This window comes from Mobula birostris, chromosome 3 (assembly GCF_030028105.1).
Source record: "Mobula birostris isolate sMobBir1 chromosome 3, sMobBir1.hap1, whole genome shotgun sequence".
NCBI classification, from domain to species: Eukaryota; Metazoa; Chordata; class Chondrichthyes; order Myliobatiformes; family Myliobatidae; genus Mobula; species Mobula birostris.
In genome coordinates, this window is record NC_092372.1 from 228985218 (window position 1) to 228999435 (window position 14218).

The window sequence follows — 14218 nt, forward strand, 5'->3', positions numbered from 1 at the left end:
TCCTATACTCTATTCCTCTAGAAATGAATGCCAACATTGCATTCGCCTTCTTCACTACTGACTCAACCTGGAGGTTAACCTTAAGGGTATCCTGTACGAGGACTCCCAAGTCCCGTTGCATCTCAGAACTTTGAATTCTTTCCCCATTTAAATAATAGTCTGCCTGTTTATTTCTTCTGCCAAAGTGCATAACCATACACTTTCCAACATTGTATTTCATTTGCCACTTCTTTGCCCATTCTTCCAATCTATCCAAGTCTCTCTGCAGACTCTCCGTTTCCTCAGCACTACTGGCCCCTCCACCTATTTTCGTATCATCAGCAAACTTAGCCACAAAGCCATCTATTCCATAATCCAAATCGTTGATGTACAATGTAAAAAGAAGCGGCCCCAACACGGACCCCTGTGGAACACCACTGGTAACCGGCAGCCAACCAGAATAGGATCCCTTTATTCCCACTCTCTGTTTCCTGCCAATCAGTCAACACTCTCCACGTATATAACTTTCCCGTAATTCCATGGGCTCTTATCTTGTTAAGTAGCCTCATGTGTGGCACCTTGTCAAAGGCCTTCTGAAAATCCAAATATACAACATCCACTGCATCTCCCTTGTCTAGCCTACTGGTACATCATACCTGCCAATCTGTAACTGTGCTACAAGTTCATCTACTTTATTCCATATACTTCAAGCATTCAGATACAACTCCCTCAGTCCTGTATTCACCCTTTTTGATTTTCTCCACCTTTTACGTTGTAACTCACCCTGTTGATGCAATTTTGCCCAATCAACAGCCTCTCCTCACTACATGTTGCCTCTGTTTGTAAACCAGCCACCTCATCTTCAGCACTATAATCTGCCTTTCCTATGATACCAACATGGTTAGAGCATTGGCTGATTGGTAGGAGGCAGCGAGTGGGAATAAAAGGATCCTTTTCAGCCTGGCTGTCAGTGACTAGTGGTGTTCCGCAGGGGTCAGTATTGGAACCAATTTTTTTGTGCTGTATATCAATGATTTAGATGATGAATAGATGGCTTTGTTGCCAAATTTGTAGATGAAACAAAGATTCGTGAAGGGTCAGGTAGTGTTGAGAAATCAGGTAGAATGCAGAAGGATTTAGACAGATGAGAAGAATGGGCAAGAAAGTAGCAAATGAAATACAATGTTGGAAAATGCATGGTCATGCACTTTGGTAGTAGAAATAAATGTGCAGACTATTTTCCAAACGGGGAGAAAATCCAAAAATTGGAGATGCAGATGGACTTAGGAGTCCTTGTGCAGAACACCCTAAAAGCTAACTTGCAGGTAGAGTTGGTGGTGAGGAAGGCAAATGCCATGTTAGCATTCTTCTCAAGAGGTCTAGAAGACAAGAGCAGGGATGTGATGCTGAGGCTTTATAAGGCACCGGTGAGGCCTCACCTGCAGTATTGTGAACAGTTTTTGCCTCTCATCTTAGAAAAGAGGTGCTGGCCTTGGAGAGGGTCTAGCAGAGGTTCACAACTTTGTCTGAAGTCTTAGCAACTTCTGCCTCCACAACCTCTCCATTAAGTGTTCTGGCACTCTGGTTCCCATGCCCCTGCGTCTCTAGATTAAACCGCACTGTGCAGCATTAACAAACCTTTGCACTCGGATATTAGTCCGCCTCCAGTTCAGATGCAAACCGTCCCTTCTGTACAGGTCCCACCTTCCCTTTAAGAGAGCCCAATGATCCAAACATCTTATGTCCTCCCTCCTACACCAACTCCTTGGCCACATATTAAACTGTATATTCTTCCTTGTTCTGGCCTCACTAGCACATGGGACGTGTACCAGTCCTGAGATCTTGACTCTGGAGGTCCTTCCCTTTAGCACCTAACCTCCTGAACTTCCTATGGCGAACCTCATCACTCGTCCTATCCATGTCATTGGTACTACATGGAGCACAACCCTCCCCCTTAAGAATGCTGAGGACTTGATGTGAGATATCCTGGACCCTGGCAGCTGGGAGACACCCCTATGCCATACATAACATAAACCACATTCCTCACCTGGAAGGTGTGAAATGTTAACCCCTATTCACTCCCCATGGATGCTGCCCAACCTGCTGCATCTTTCCATTATTTCCCAGTTTGACCATCCCTGCCACGGTGGTGTAGTGTATCGGAATGTGTGATCTACTGCAGCTCACAGCATCCAGGTTCAGAGTTCAATTCCGGTATCCTCCGTAACGAGTCTATATGTCCTCCCCGTGGAACACGTCAATTTCCTTTGGGTGCTCTGGTTTCCTCTCACTGTCCTACTGGCTAGTAGGTAAATTTGTCATTATAAATTGTCCCGTGACTCGGCCAGACATAAAGTGGGGGTTGCAAGGTGACACAGCTCGTTTCACACTGCATCTCCAACAAATAAAAATATCAGATTGTGGGGAGACTAGATCTAGAGGGCACAGCCTCAGATTTCTGATGCCCATTTAGAACAGAGATTAGGAGCAATTTCTTTTGTCCGAGAGTAGTGAATCTATGGAATTCATTGCCACAGACAGCTATGGAGACCAAGTCATTAGGTAAATATTTAAAATGGAGATTTACCCCAGCCCACCTGGACTGTGGGCCTCCATTGTCACACCTGGACCATAGCCCCCACCTACCCCACTGACCCCACCTGGACCGTGGGCCCCACTTACCCCACCTGGACCGTGGGCCCCCACTCACCCCACCCAGACCGTGGCCCCCACTTACCCCACCCAGACCGTGGCTTCCACTACTCTACCGGGACCATTCAACCCCATTCACCTGCCCTCTCACCATATTCCAATCAGGAATCTATCAACTTCCATTTCGAATATTCCCACAGACCTGGCCACCTCCACAGTCTGTGGCAGAGCATTTCACATATTCATCACTCTTTAGCTAAAAAAATTCCTCCTTACTTCTGTTCTAAAGGGTTGCTTCTCAATTTTGAGGCTGTGCCCTCCAGTTCTGGATACCCCACTGTAGAAACATCCTCTCTACATCCACCTTATGTGGTCTTTCAACATTCGGTGGGTTTCAATAAGATCCCCTGCATTCTTCTAAATTCCAGTGAGTACAGGCCCAAAGCTGCCAAACACTCCTCATGTTAACCTCTTCATTCCCGGAATCATTCTCGTGAACCTCCTCTGGACTCTCTCCAATGGAAACACATCCTTTCTGAGATAAGAGGCCCAAAACTGTTGACAATACTCCAAGTGCAGCCTGACTAGTGTCTTATAAAGGCTCAGCATTATCTCCTTGCTTTTATATTTTACTCCCCTTGAAATAAATGCCAACATTGCATTTGCCGCCTTTACCACAGACTCAACCTGTGAATTAACCTTCTGGGAGTCTTGCACAAGGTCTCCTTAGTCACTCTGCACCTCTGATGTTTGAATCTTCTCCCCATTTAGATAATAGTCCACACGATTGTTCCTTTTACCCAAATGCATTATCATACATTTCCCAAACACTGTATTCCATCTGCCACTTTTTTCCCCATTCTTCCAGTCTGTCTAAGTTCAGCTGCAATTGTGTTGCTTCCTCAGCACTACCTACCCCTCCACCTATATTTGTATCATCCACAAACTTTGCCAGAAAGTCATCAACTCCACTATCTAAATTACTGACAATGTGAAAAGTAGTGGTCCCAATACTGAGGAACACCCCTAGTCACTGGCAGCCAACCACAAAAGGCTCTCTTTTTTCCCCACTCGCAGCCTCCTGCCTCTCAGCCATTCCTCTATCCATGCCAATATCTTTCCTGTAACACCATAATATTTTATCTTGTTAAGTAGGCTCATGTGAGGCACTTTATCAAATGCCTTCTGAAAATCCAAGTAAATGACATCCACTGCCTCTCCTTTGTCCACAACACAAAATAATCTGCAGATACTGGGGTCAAAGCAACACTCACAACATGCTGGAGGAACTCAGCAGGTCGGGCAGCATCCGTGGAAACGATCAGTCAACGTTTCGGGCTGGGACCCTTCATCAGGATTCCCTTCACCTCTCCTTTGTCCACCCTGCTTGTTACTTCTTCAAAGAACTCTAACAGACTTGTCAGGCAAGATTTCCCTTTACAGAAACCATGCTGACTTTGACTTATTTTATCATTAGTCTCCAAGTACCCCGAAACCTCGTCCTCAACTACAGACTCCAACACTTTCCGAACCGCTGAGGTTCAGCTAACAGGTCTATAATTTCCTTTCTTTTGCCTCCCTCCCTTCCTAAAGAGTGGAGTGACATTTGCAATTTTCCAGTCCTCCAGGACCATGCCACAATCCAGTGATTTCTGAAAAATCATGACCAATGCACTCATTATCTCTTCAGCAACCTCTCTCCGGCCTCTGGGATGTAGTCCCTCTGGTCCAGGTGACTAATCCACCTTAAGACCTTTCAGCTTGCCTTGCACATTTTCCTTTGTAATAGCAATGATACTCACTCCTGCTCCCTGACCCTCATGAACCTCTGGCACATTGCTAGTATCTTCCACAGTGAAACTGATGCAAAGTACTCATTAATTTCATCTGCCATTTCTTTGTCCCCCTTTACTACCTCACTAGCATCATTTCCAGTGGTCTGATGCTGTCTGACCTGCTGAATTCCTCCAGTGTGTTGTGAGTGTTGCTTTGACCCCAGCATCTGCGGAGTATTTTGTGTTAACACACGCCTCCCTTTTATACTTTTTATGACTGAAAAAAACTATATATTATCAGCTAGTTTACCCTCATATTTCATATTTTCCCTTCTTAAAGTTTTTTTAGTTATCTTTTGTTGGATTTTAAAAGGTTCCCAATCATCCAACTTCCCACTCACTTTTGCTAACTTATATGCCCTTTCTTTGGCTTTTATGAAGTCCTGAACTTCCCTTTTCAGCCACAGTTGCTTACCCCTGCCATTTGAGAACTCCTTCTGTGGGACATATCTATCCTGCGCCTTGTGAACTATTCCCAGAAACTTCAGCCACCTCTGTCCTGCCGTCATCCCTGCCAGTATCCCCCTCCAATCCATCTGGGCAAGCTCCTCTCTCATGCCTCTGTAATTCTCTCTATTTCATTATAATACTGATAAATGTGACTTATACTTCTCCTTCTCAAATTGTAGTATGAATTCAATCATATTATGATCACTGCATCCTAAGGGTTCCTTTATGTTAAGCTCCTTAATAAGATCTTGATTATTACACAACACCCATTCTAAGATGGCCTTTCCCTGAATAGGCTCAAGTACAAGCTGCTCTAAAAAGCCATCTCATAGGCAACAACAAATTCCCTCTCTTGCGATCTGACACCAACCTGATTTTCCCAATCCGCTTGCATATTGAAGTCCCACATTACAATTGTGATCTTACCCTTATTACACGCCTTTTCCAGCTCCCTTTGCAATCTCAACCCCACATCTTGGCTACTGTTTGGAGGCCTATGTAGGATTCTCATAATGTTTTTTTTTACCCTTGCAGTTTCTTAACTCCACCCAAAAAGATTCAACATTCTCTGACCCTGTGTCACCTCTTTCTAAAGATGTAATTCCATCTCTTACCAACAGAGCCACACCACCACGTATGCCTTCCTGCCTGTCCTTTCAATATAACGTATATTCTTTGATGTTCAGCTCCCAACTATGGCCTTCTTTCAGCCACAACTCAGCCCACAATGTCACACCGACCAATCTCTAACACAAAATAATCTGCAGATGCTGGGGTCAAAGCAACACTCACAACACACTGGAGGAACTCAGCAGGTCGGGCAGCATCCATGGAAATGATCAGTCAACGTTTCAGGCTAGAACCCTTCATCAGGACTGAAGAGGGAGGGGGCAGAGGTCCTATAAAGGTGGGGGGAGGGTGGGATGAAGGCTGGTAGGTTCCAGGTGAAAAACCAGTAAAGGCTAATCTCTAATTGTGCCCCAAGTTCATCCACCTTATTCCAAATGCTTGCACATTTAAATACAACACCTTCAGTCTGCATTATTCGCCCTTTTGTATTTTACCTCTGTGGTACAATTTAACTCTTTGCTCTGTCTGCATTTGTACTGGCTTGTCCTTCCTTACATTCATGTTACACCCATCATCTACTTGTAAACTTGCTGGCTCATCCTCAACTCTAACATACAGCTTCCCATCCCCCTCCCATATTAGTTTAAACCACTCCCAACAGCTTTAGTGAACCTCCCCGCCAGGATATTGGTCCCCCTCAGATTCAAGTGCAACCCGATCCTTTTGTACAGGTCCCACCTGCCTCAGAAGAGGTTCCAATTATCCAAAAATCTGAATCCCTGTCCCCTGCTCCAATTCTTCAGCCGCACATTTATCTGCCACCTCATTCTATTCCTATCCTCACTGTCACATGGCACAGGTAGCAATCCCGAGATTGCTATCCTTGAAGTCCTGCTTCTCAGCTTCCTTTCTAACTCCTGCATTCTGCTTTCAGGACCCCCTCCCTTTTTCTATCTATGTTGTTGGTACCAATATGTACCACAACTTCTGGCTGCTCACCCTCCCTTTTCAGGACATTGTGTACCCGTTCAGAAACATCTCAGACCCTGGAACCTGGGAGGCAATCTACCACCTCTGTTTCCTTTTTGTATGCACAGAATTACCTACCTGTCACTCTGACTACAGAGTCCCCTATTACTGCTGCTGTCTTCTTCAGTTCCCTGCCCTTATAAGCCACAGGGCCAAACAGTGTCAGAGTCACAGCCACTGTTACTTCCCCCAGGTAGGTACCCACCCTCCAACACTATTCAAAATGGTGTACTTACTGTTGAGGGGGATGGCCACAGGGGTGCTCTCCATTATCTTACATTCTCCCCTCTGTCTCCTGACAGTCACCCATTTATCTGTCTGCTGTAGCCTTGGGATGACCACCTCTCTCTAACTTCTGCCTATCACTGTCCACTTCCTCTAACAAGCCAAAGCTCATTGAGCTGCAGCTCCAGTTCCTTAACACGCTCTCTAAGGAGCTGCATCTCTTTCTTTATCAATCTTTTTATTAGTTTAAAAAAGTACATATATACAAACAAGAGGCAGATTATCTCAGATATCCACATCAATAACAACACATATAAAAGGTAAAGTAAACTTTATCAAGATCATACATAGTATTAATCTAACAGTATTTAATAAAAAATAGATAATCAATTCTCTTACCATTTATAAAAAGAAAGAAACTTTTATAATTTTTATGTTAAAAAAACCCACTATTCTCTATAAACAAATAAAAAGGGGGGACTGGGCAGCCCATACTGAGAGTAAAGCGAGAAAAAAGAGAAACTTTGCAATCAAATCCAAAGTTTTGAGAAAGTAACTGGAATGGCAATAAATCAAACCATATGAGAATATTGAATAAAAAGGTCGCCAGGTTTCTTCAAATTTAAAGGATGTATCAAATGTCCGACTTCTTATTTTCTCCAAACTTAGACAGGACATAATGGAGGAAAGCCAATAAAAAACAGTAGGCAGATTAGAGTCCTTCCATTTAAGCAAAATGGCTCTCCTAGCCAATAAAGTTGTAAAATCTATCAGTTGAGTAGAAACAGGAATATATTCTGCTTCCGGTGGGATGATTCCAAAAATTGCTGTAAATAAATTCGGTTGTAGGGCCAAATTCAAGACTTTTGATAAAGTTTTAGACATCTTTCCAAAAATGATCTATCTTGATACAAGACCAAAACGTATGAGTTAAAGTAGCCACCTCAATATTACATCTGTCACAAATAAGATTAATATTGGGAAAAATACGGGCTAATTTATCCTTTGACATATGTACCTGATGTACTACCTTGAACTGTATCAAGGAATGATGGGCACAAATAGATGAAGTATTTACCAAATGAAAAATTTTATCCCATTGAATATCTGAAAGTGACTCTCGAAATTCCAATTCCCACGCAGCTTTAATTTTATCAGATAGCTTTTGCAAATTCAATAGCCATTTATAAATTATAGCAATCAGTCCTTTTTGAAATGCTTTAACCTGAAAAAGAGTATTTATCATATTGGGTGGATAAGCAGAGGGAAAATTTGGAAGTAAACTATGTAAAAAATTCCTCATTTGTAAATATCTAAAAAAGTGTGCATTAGATAAGTCATATTTGTCCATTAACTGAGTGAAAGACATTAAACAGTCTCCCATAAACAAATCTAAAAAAGTTATTATTACTTTGATTTTCTAAATTAAAAAGGTCTGATCAGAAATTGATGGTTTAAAAAAACAATTAAGATGGATTTTACTATAAAGAACAAAGTTATTAAACTCAAAAAATCTACGAAACTGAAACCAAATTCTTAATGTATGTTTAATAATGGGATTGAGGTCTCGACTACCAATCTTAGAAAGCAAAGAAGGAAGAGGAGCTCCCAGTAATGAGGCAAAAGAATACCCCTTCACCGAGTTTTTCTCCAAATCCACCCATAAAGGACAGTCATGTATGTCTGAATAATGAATCTAAAATGAAATGTATCGAATATCAATTGCCCAGTAATACATTCTAAAATTTGGCAGAAGCTGCATCGCAATGCACCTAGTGCAGATGTGGCCATCAGGGAGGCGGGTGGTCTTCAGGAAATCCCACAACTGACACCCAGAACAGAACACTAGCTCTGGAGGCACACCCCCATTCTTTCAAATTAATTCAGAAAAAAAAGAAATGAACTTACCTTGCCTCCACCTGTTCTCGCCAAAGCCCTGTAGAGCCAAAACCTTAATGAAACACTCTGCCCCCTCTCCCAGCTGCCCATCATCTCCCTTATGGTTCCACCTCCTTCTACTACCCATTGTGTTTTCCCCTATTCCTTCTTCACCTTTCCTGCCCATCTCCTCCCTGCTTCCCCTCCCCCACCCCTTTATCTTTCCCCTGACTGGTTTTTCACCTGGAACCTACCAGCCTTCTCCTTCCCATCCTCCCTCCACCTTCTTATAGGGCCTCTGCCCCTTCCCCCTACAATCCTGATGATGGGTTCCGGCCCGAAACGTCGACTGATCGTTTCCACGGATGCTGCCCGGACTGCTGAGTTCCTCCAGCGTGTTGTGAGTGTTGCTCTGACCCCAGCATCTGCAGATTATTTTATGTCCAAGCACCTTAAAACTGTGCCCTCTTGTGATAGCCATTTCAGCCCAGGGAAAAAGCCTCTGACTATGAACACGATCAATGCCTCTCATCATCTTATACACCTCTATCAGGTCACCTCTCATTCTCTATCGGTCCAAGGGAAAAAGGCCAAGGTCACTCAACCTATTCTCATAAGGCATGCTCCCCAATCCAGGAAACATCCTTGTAATCTCCTTTGCACCAGAAGTGAGCACAGTACTCCAAGTGGGGTCTGACCAGGGTCCTATATAGCTGTAACATTACCTCTCGGCTCTTAAACTCAATCCCACAGCTGATGGAGGCCAATGCACCGTATGCCTTCTTAACTACAGAGTCAACCTGCGTAGCTGCTTTGAGTGTCCTATGGACTCGAACCCCAAGATCCCTCTGATCCTCCACGCTGTCAAGAGTCTTACCATTAATACTATATTCTGCCATCATATTTGACCTACCAAAATGAACATTTATCTGGGTTGAACTCCATCTGCCACTTCTCAGCCCAGTTTTGCATCTATCAATGTCCCACTGTAACCTCTGACAGCCCTCCACCCTATCCACAACACCCCCAACCTTTGTGTCATCAGCAAATTTACTAGCCCATCCCTCCACTTCCTCATTCTGGTCATTTATAAAAATCACAAAGAGAAGGGGTCCTAGAACAGATCCCTGAGGCACACCACTAGTCACCGACCTCCATGCAGAATATGACCCATCTACACCCACACTTTGCATTCTGTGGGCAAGCTAATTCTGGATCCACAAAGCAAGGTCCCCTAGAATCCCATGCCTTCTTACTTTCTCAATAAGCCTTGCATGGAGCATCTTATCAAATGGCTTGCTGAAATCCATGTACACTACATCTACTGCTCTACCTTCATCAACGTGTTTAATTACATCCTCAAAAAATTCAATCAGGCTTGTAAGGCATGACCTGCCTTTGACAAAGCCATGCTGACTATTCCTAATCATACTATGCCTCTCCAAATGTTCATAAATCCTGCCTCTCAGGATCTTTTCCATCAACTTACCAACCACTGAAGTAAGACTCACCGGTCTATAATTTCCTGGGCTATCTCTACTCCCTTTCTTGAATAATGGAACAACAACTGCAACCCTCCAATCCTCTGGAACCTCCTCCGTCCCCATTGATGATGTAAAGATCATCACCAGAGGCTCAGCAATCTCCTCCTTCACCTCCCACTGTAGCCTGGGGTATATCTTGAGACTTATCCAACTTGATGCTTTCCAAAAACTGCAGCACATCCTCTTTCTTAATGTCTACATGCTCAAGCTTTTCCGTCTGCTGTAAGTCATCCCTACAATCACCAAGATCCTTTTCTGTAGTGAATACTGAAGCAAAGTATTCATTAAGTATCTCAGCCATCTCCTCCAGTTCCATACACCTTTTTCCACTGTCACACTTGATTGGTCCTATTCTATCAAGTGTTGGCGCGTGGCCAAGTGGTTAAGGCGTCAGTCTAGTGATCTGAAGGTCGCTAGTTCGAGCCTTGGCTGAGGCAGCGTGTTGTGTCCTTGAGGAAGGCACTTAACCACACATTGCCCTGCGACGACACTGGTGCCAAACTGTATGGGTCCTAATACCCTTCCCTTGGACAACATCGGTGTCATGGAGAGGGGAGACTTGCAGCATGGGCAACTGCCTGTCTTCCACACAACCTTGCCCAGGAAACCTTCCAAGGTGCAAATCCATGGTCTCACGAGACTAACGGATGCTTACATATATATTCTATCATGTCTTATCCTCTTGCTTTTCACATACTTGTAGAATGCCTTGGGGTTTTCCTTCATCCTGTCCGCCAAGGCTTTCTCATGGCTCTCTCCTAATTTCATTCTTAAACTCCTTCCTGTTAGCCTTATAGTCTAGATCTCTATCATTACGTAGTTTTTTCAACCTTTTGTAAGCTTTTCTTTTCTTAACTAGATTTTCAACAGCCTTTGTACACCATGGTTCCTGTACCCTACCATCCTTTCCCTGTCTCATTGGAACGTACCTGTGCAGAATGCCACGCAAATATCTCCTGAACATTTGCCACATTGCTGCCGTACATTTCCCTGAGAACATCTGTTCCCAATTTATGCTTCCAGGTTCCTGCCTGATAGCCTCATATTTCCCCTTACTCCAATTAATACTCTGACTCAGACTACTCTGACGATGGCCACTCCCACAAGGACTGTTCCGTTAGACAGTATTCTCATTTATAGAAACTGGGTTTATAAAACCCTTCAGTGGAGCTGAGCGGAAACATTTCTGTAGAGTCTGTGCAGCACTCCAATCAAAGACTCCCACTGGAAAACTTACTGCTTTTTAAAGCTCTTCACTGCACCTGACCATAGCCTTCAGTACCTTGGACCTCTGTAACCCACCCAACAATCTCTCGTCTCCCCAACAGTTTACACCTATGTTCTGGAACAGTGCTGGTTTTAAATTATATTCTTCATTGACGCACAAGGCAATTTCTCTATTTTATTCATAATTTGTTATTTTAAATTTTAATAAACTGTATATTTACATTTTATACAATCTGCTATCAAACAGTGCATCCGTGGCAGGGTGGGAAGATTGGGCTCTGCAACAGCATAGCATTCTGATTTGTCCAACCTGTTCCTCATACTGCCCCTCCAGGACGGACTGACCACGGTGAAGGGAGTTACCCCAAGCAGAGACTGCTCCGATACAAGGATTGTACTGTTACTACTCTGCTTGGGGTTACGCAGCAGTTTGTGCAGAAGGTCACTCTGAGGTTGAAAAGCACTGGAATCACTCGGTATCTCTGACGCAGAGATGTGGTGCTGAAACAGACCCTTCAGCCCATTGAGTCAATGCTGGCCACCAACAATTGATTTGCACGGATTCTACTTTGTGCTTTACATCAGCTCTGCCTGCAGCCTGATGCTCTCTCCTCGATGACAGAGAGACAATCAGTTTGCAGCTGATAAACCCCTAACAGGGGCTGGACACCAGACTCATTTACAGTACAATGACCCGGACCCATCCCCAATTGCCCGAGACAAGTTATGGGCCCATTCCAAAAGATCAGTGATGTGCTGATCCCAAACAGCCTAAAATCTGGGGACGATCTGTACCTGACACTGCTCCATACCGAAACCCCTGCCGAAGCCGGAGCAGGGCCTGGAGCGACCAATGGTGGTACTCTAGCTGAGGGCCAGGCCTGGAGATCGCACAGGTTGGTGGGATTTGAATTCACCCCCACCCCACTGTCATTGCGGCTTGGTAACTATCAAATATTGGAAGCCCAAGATAAAACGAATGTGGGGAGTCTATGGTAAGAGAACACAGAGGGGTGTCGATTTAGAACAAAGATAAGGGAGAATTTCTTTAGCCAGAGGGTAATGAATCTGTGGAATTAATTGCCACAGGCAGCAAGTCATTGGGCATTTTTTAAGCAGAGGTTAATAGGTTCTTGATTAGTCAGGGTGTCAAAAGTTACAAGAAGAGGGCAGGAGAATGGAGTTGAGAGGGATAATAAATCAAGCAAGACAGAATGGCCTCATTCTGCTCCTGTGCGTTATGGCCTGATAACGGCGAGTTTCCATGTATGAGAGATCCCTGTGTCACTAACCACCTCACCCCACCTGTAGCATCAAGGACTGAGGAATCACCAGTCACGACAGGAGAGGTGGATGAGAGAACTGAGGAGAGAGACACCTCCCTCAGTGTGTGTGTGAGAAAGCATCTGTACTGGGCTCAAACAGGACATACCCCAAGCAGTGGTAGGAGGAGGGGGACGGAGAGCATCAGTAGCTGGGGGGGTGGGGGTGGGGGGAGGCCTGTTTCACAGCCACAGTGTTACAACAGAGGCCGCAGGTAGCAGCAGCGATTGGAGACTGCCCTATCCTGGGCTCCGCCAGGATTACAGAAGACCCAGAGGGTCCCCTCCGCCCTCAGACATTGACTGCTCTTTAATATAATTACTTGGGCTCAGCTGGGCAACTGGACACTAGCCACTGATGTGGGTTCAGTTCCTGTCTGGGTGAAGAGGGGATCTTAGGTGTGGGGTTGTGGATCAGTGAGTGGGAACTCATTGCTGAGGGAGGGGACGTGGACTGATCTCAACCTGTCATAACTTCCCCCACCCTGGGGACACCCTCACATCACCCGGCAGCACCTCCGGGACTTGGGTTCGGGTGCGTCCTCCACTGGGGCGGAGAACCTGACGAGAGGGGGGTCCCCACTAGAGCTGGTGAAGTAGATGGAGCTGGAGTGTGCAGGGCCAGAGCTGCCCCCGCCGGCCGGCACGTCCTCCCCTGGAACCTGCCGCTGTAGCTTGGAGGCGGCCCGCTGCCGTTTGAGGTCAGCCAGGGTCTGGTGGGAAATGTCCCTGCTCATCTCCCCCGGAGCTGGCCCACTCTTGGGCCCTGGTTCCGCTCCCTGTTCCGTTTCCAATCCGGCAGCTTCTGGCAACACTGCACCATTCACCAGGGGCGGGACGCCGGCAGCCTCACCCCCCTCTGGCTGTCGCACCGAGTCCTGCAGAGGGAAGAGATGGTCAGCACCCCCGACAACTCACACACCCCACCCCGACACTGAATTAACTACTCTCAGCCCCACCCTGACACTGAATTAACTACTCACAGCCCCATCCTGACCCTTGACTCACACACCCCACCCCGACACTGAATTAACTACTCACAGCCCCACCCTGACCCATAGCTCACACAGCCCACCCCGACCCATAAATCACACACCCCACCCTGACACTAAATTAACTACTCTCAGCCCCACCCCAACACTGAATTAAGTACTCTCAGCCCCACCCCGACACTGAATTAACTACTCTCAGCCCCACCCGGACCCATAACTCTCACACCCCACCCCAACACTGAATTGACTACTCTCAGCCCCACCCTGACACTGAATTAACTACTCACAGCCCCACCCTGACCCATAACTTCACACACTCCACCCCAACACTCAAAACCCTCCCTCTACACTGAATGAGTAGCTCACTGATATCTGACTCTGAATCTGCAGCTTATCTGGCCCTGGCGTCTGACTCTGAATTAATAATAGTCCCTTTAGCCGGGATCCGCAGACTCTCTCCCCAGTGCTGACCAGGAAACCCTGTCAGGTTCCCCCTTCTGCTAACCCTGAATCTC

At 45.5% G+C, this 14218-nt stretch overlaps 1 protein-coding gene across 3 annotated transcripts in view; it reads right to left on the reverse strand.

Annotated features, from left to right (window-relative positions):
- Positions 1 to 11556: 11556 nt before the first annotated feature.
- Positions 11557 to 14218, reverse strand: part of ppp1r16a (protein phosphatase 1, regulatory subunit 16A) — a 116101-nt gene continuing 113439 nt past the window's right edge. For all 3 annotated transcript variants that reach the window (XM_072254303.1, XM_072254305.1, XM_072254306.1), the window contains one exon: positions 11557 to 13589. In XM_072254303.1, the coding sequence (XP_072110404.1) occupies positions 13209 to 13589 (381 nt within the window). In that variant the 3' untranslated portion in view covers positions 11557 to 13208. The remainder of the gene's footprint in view (positions 13590 to 14218) is intronic.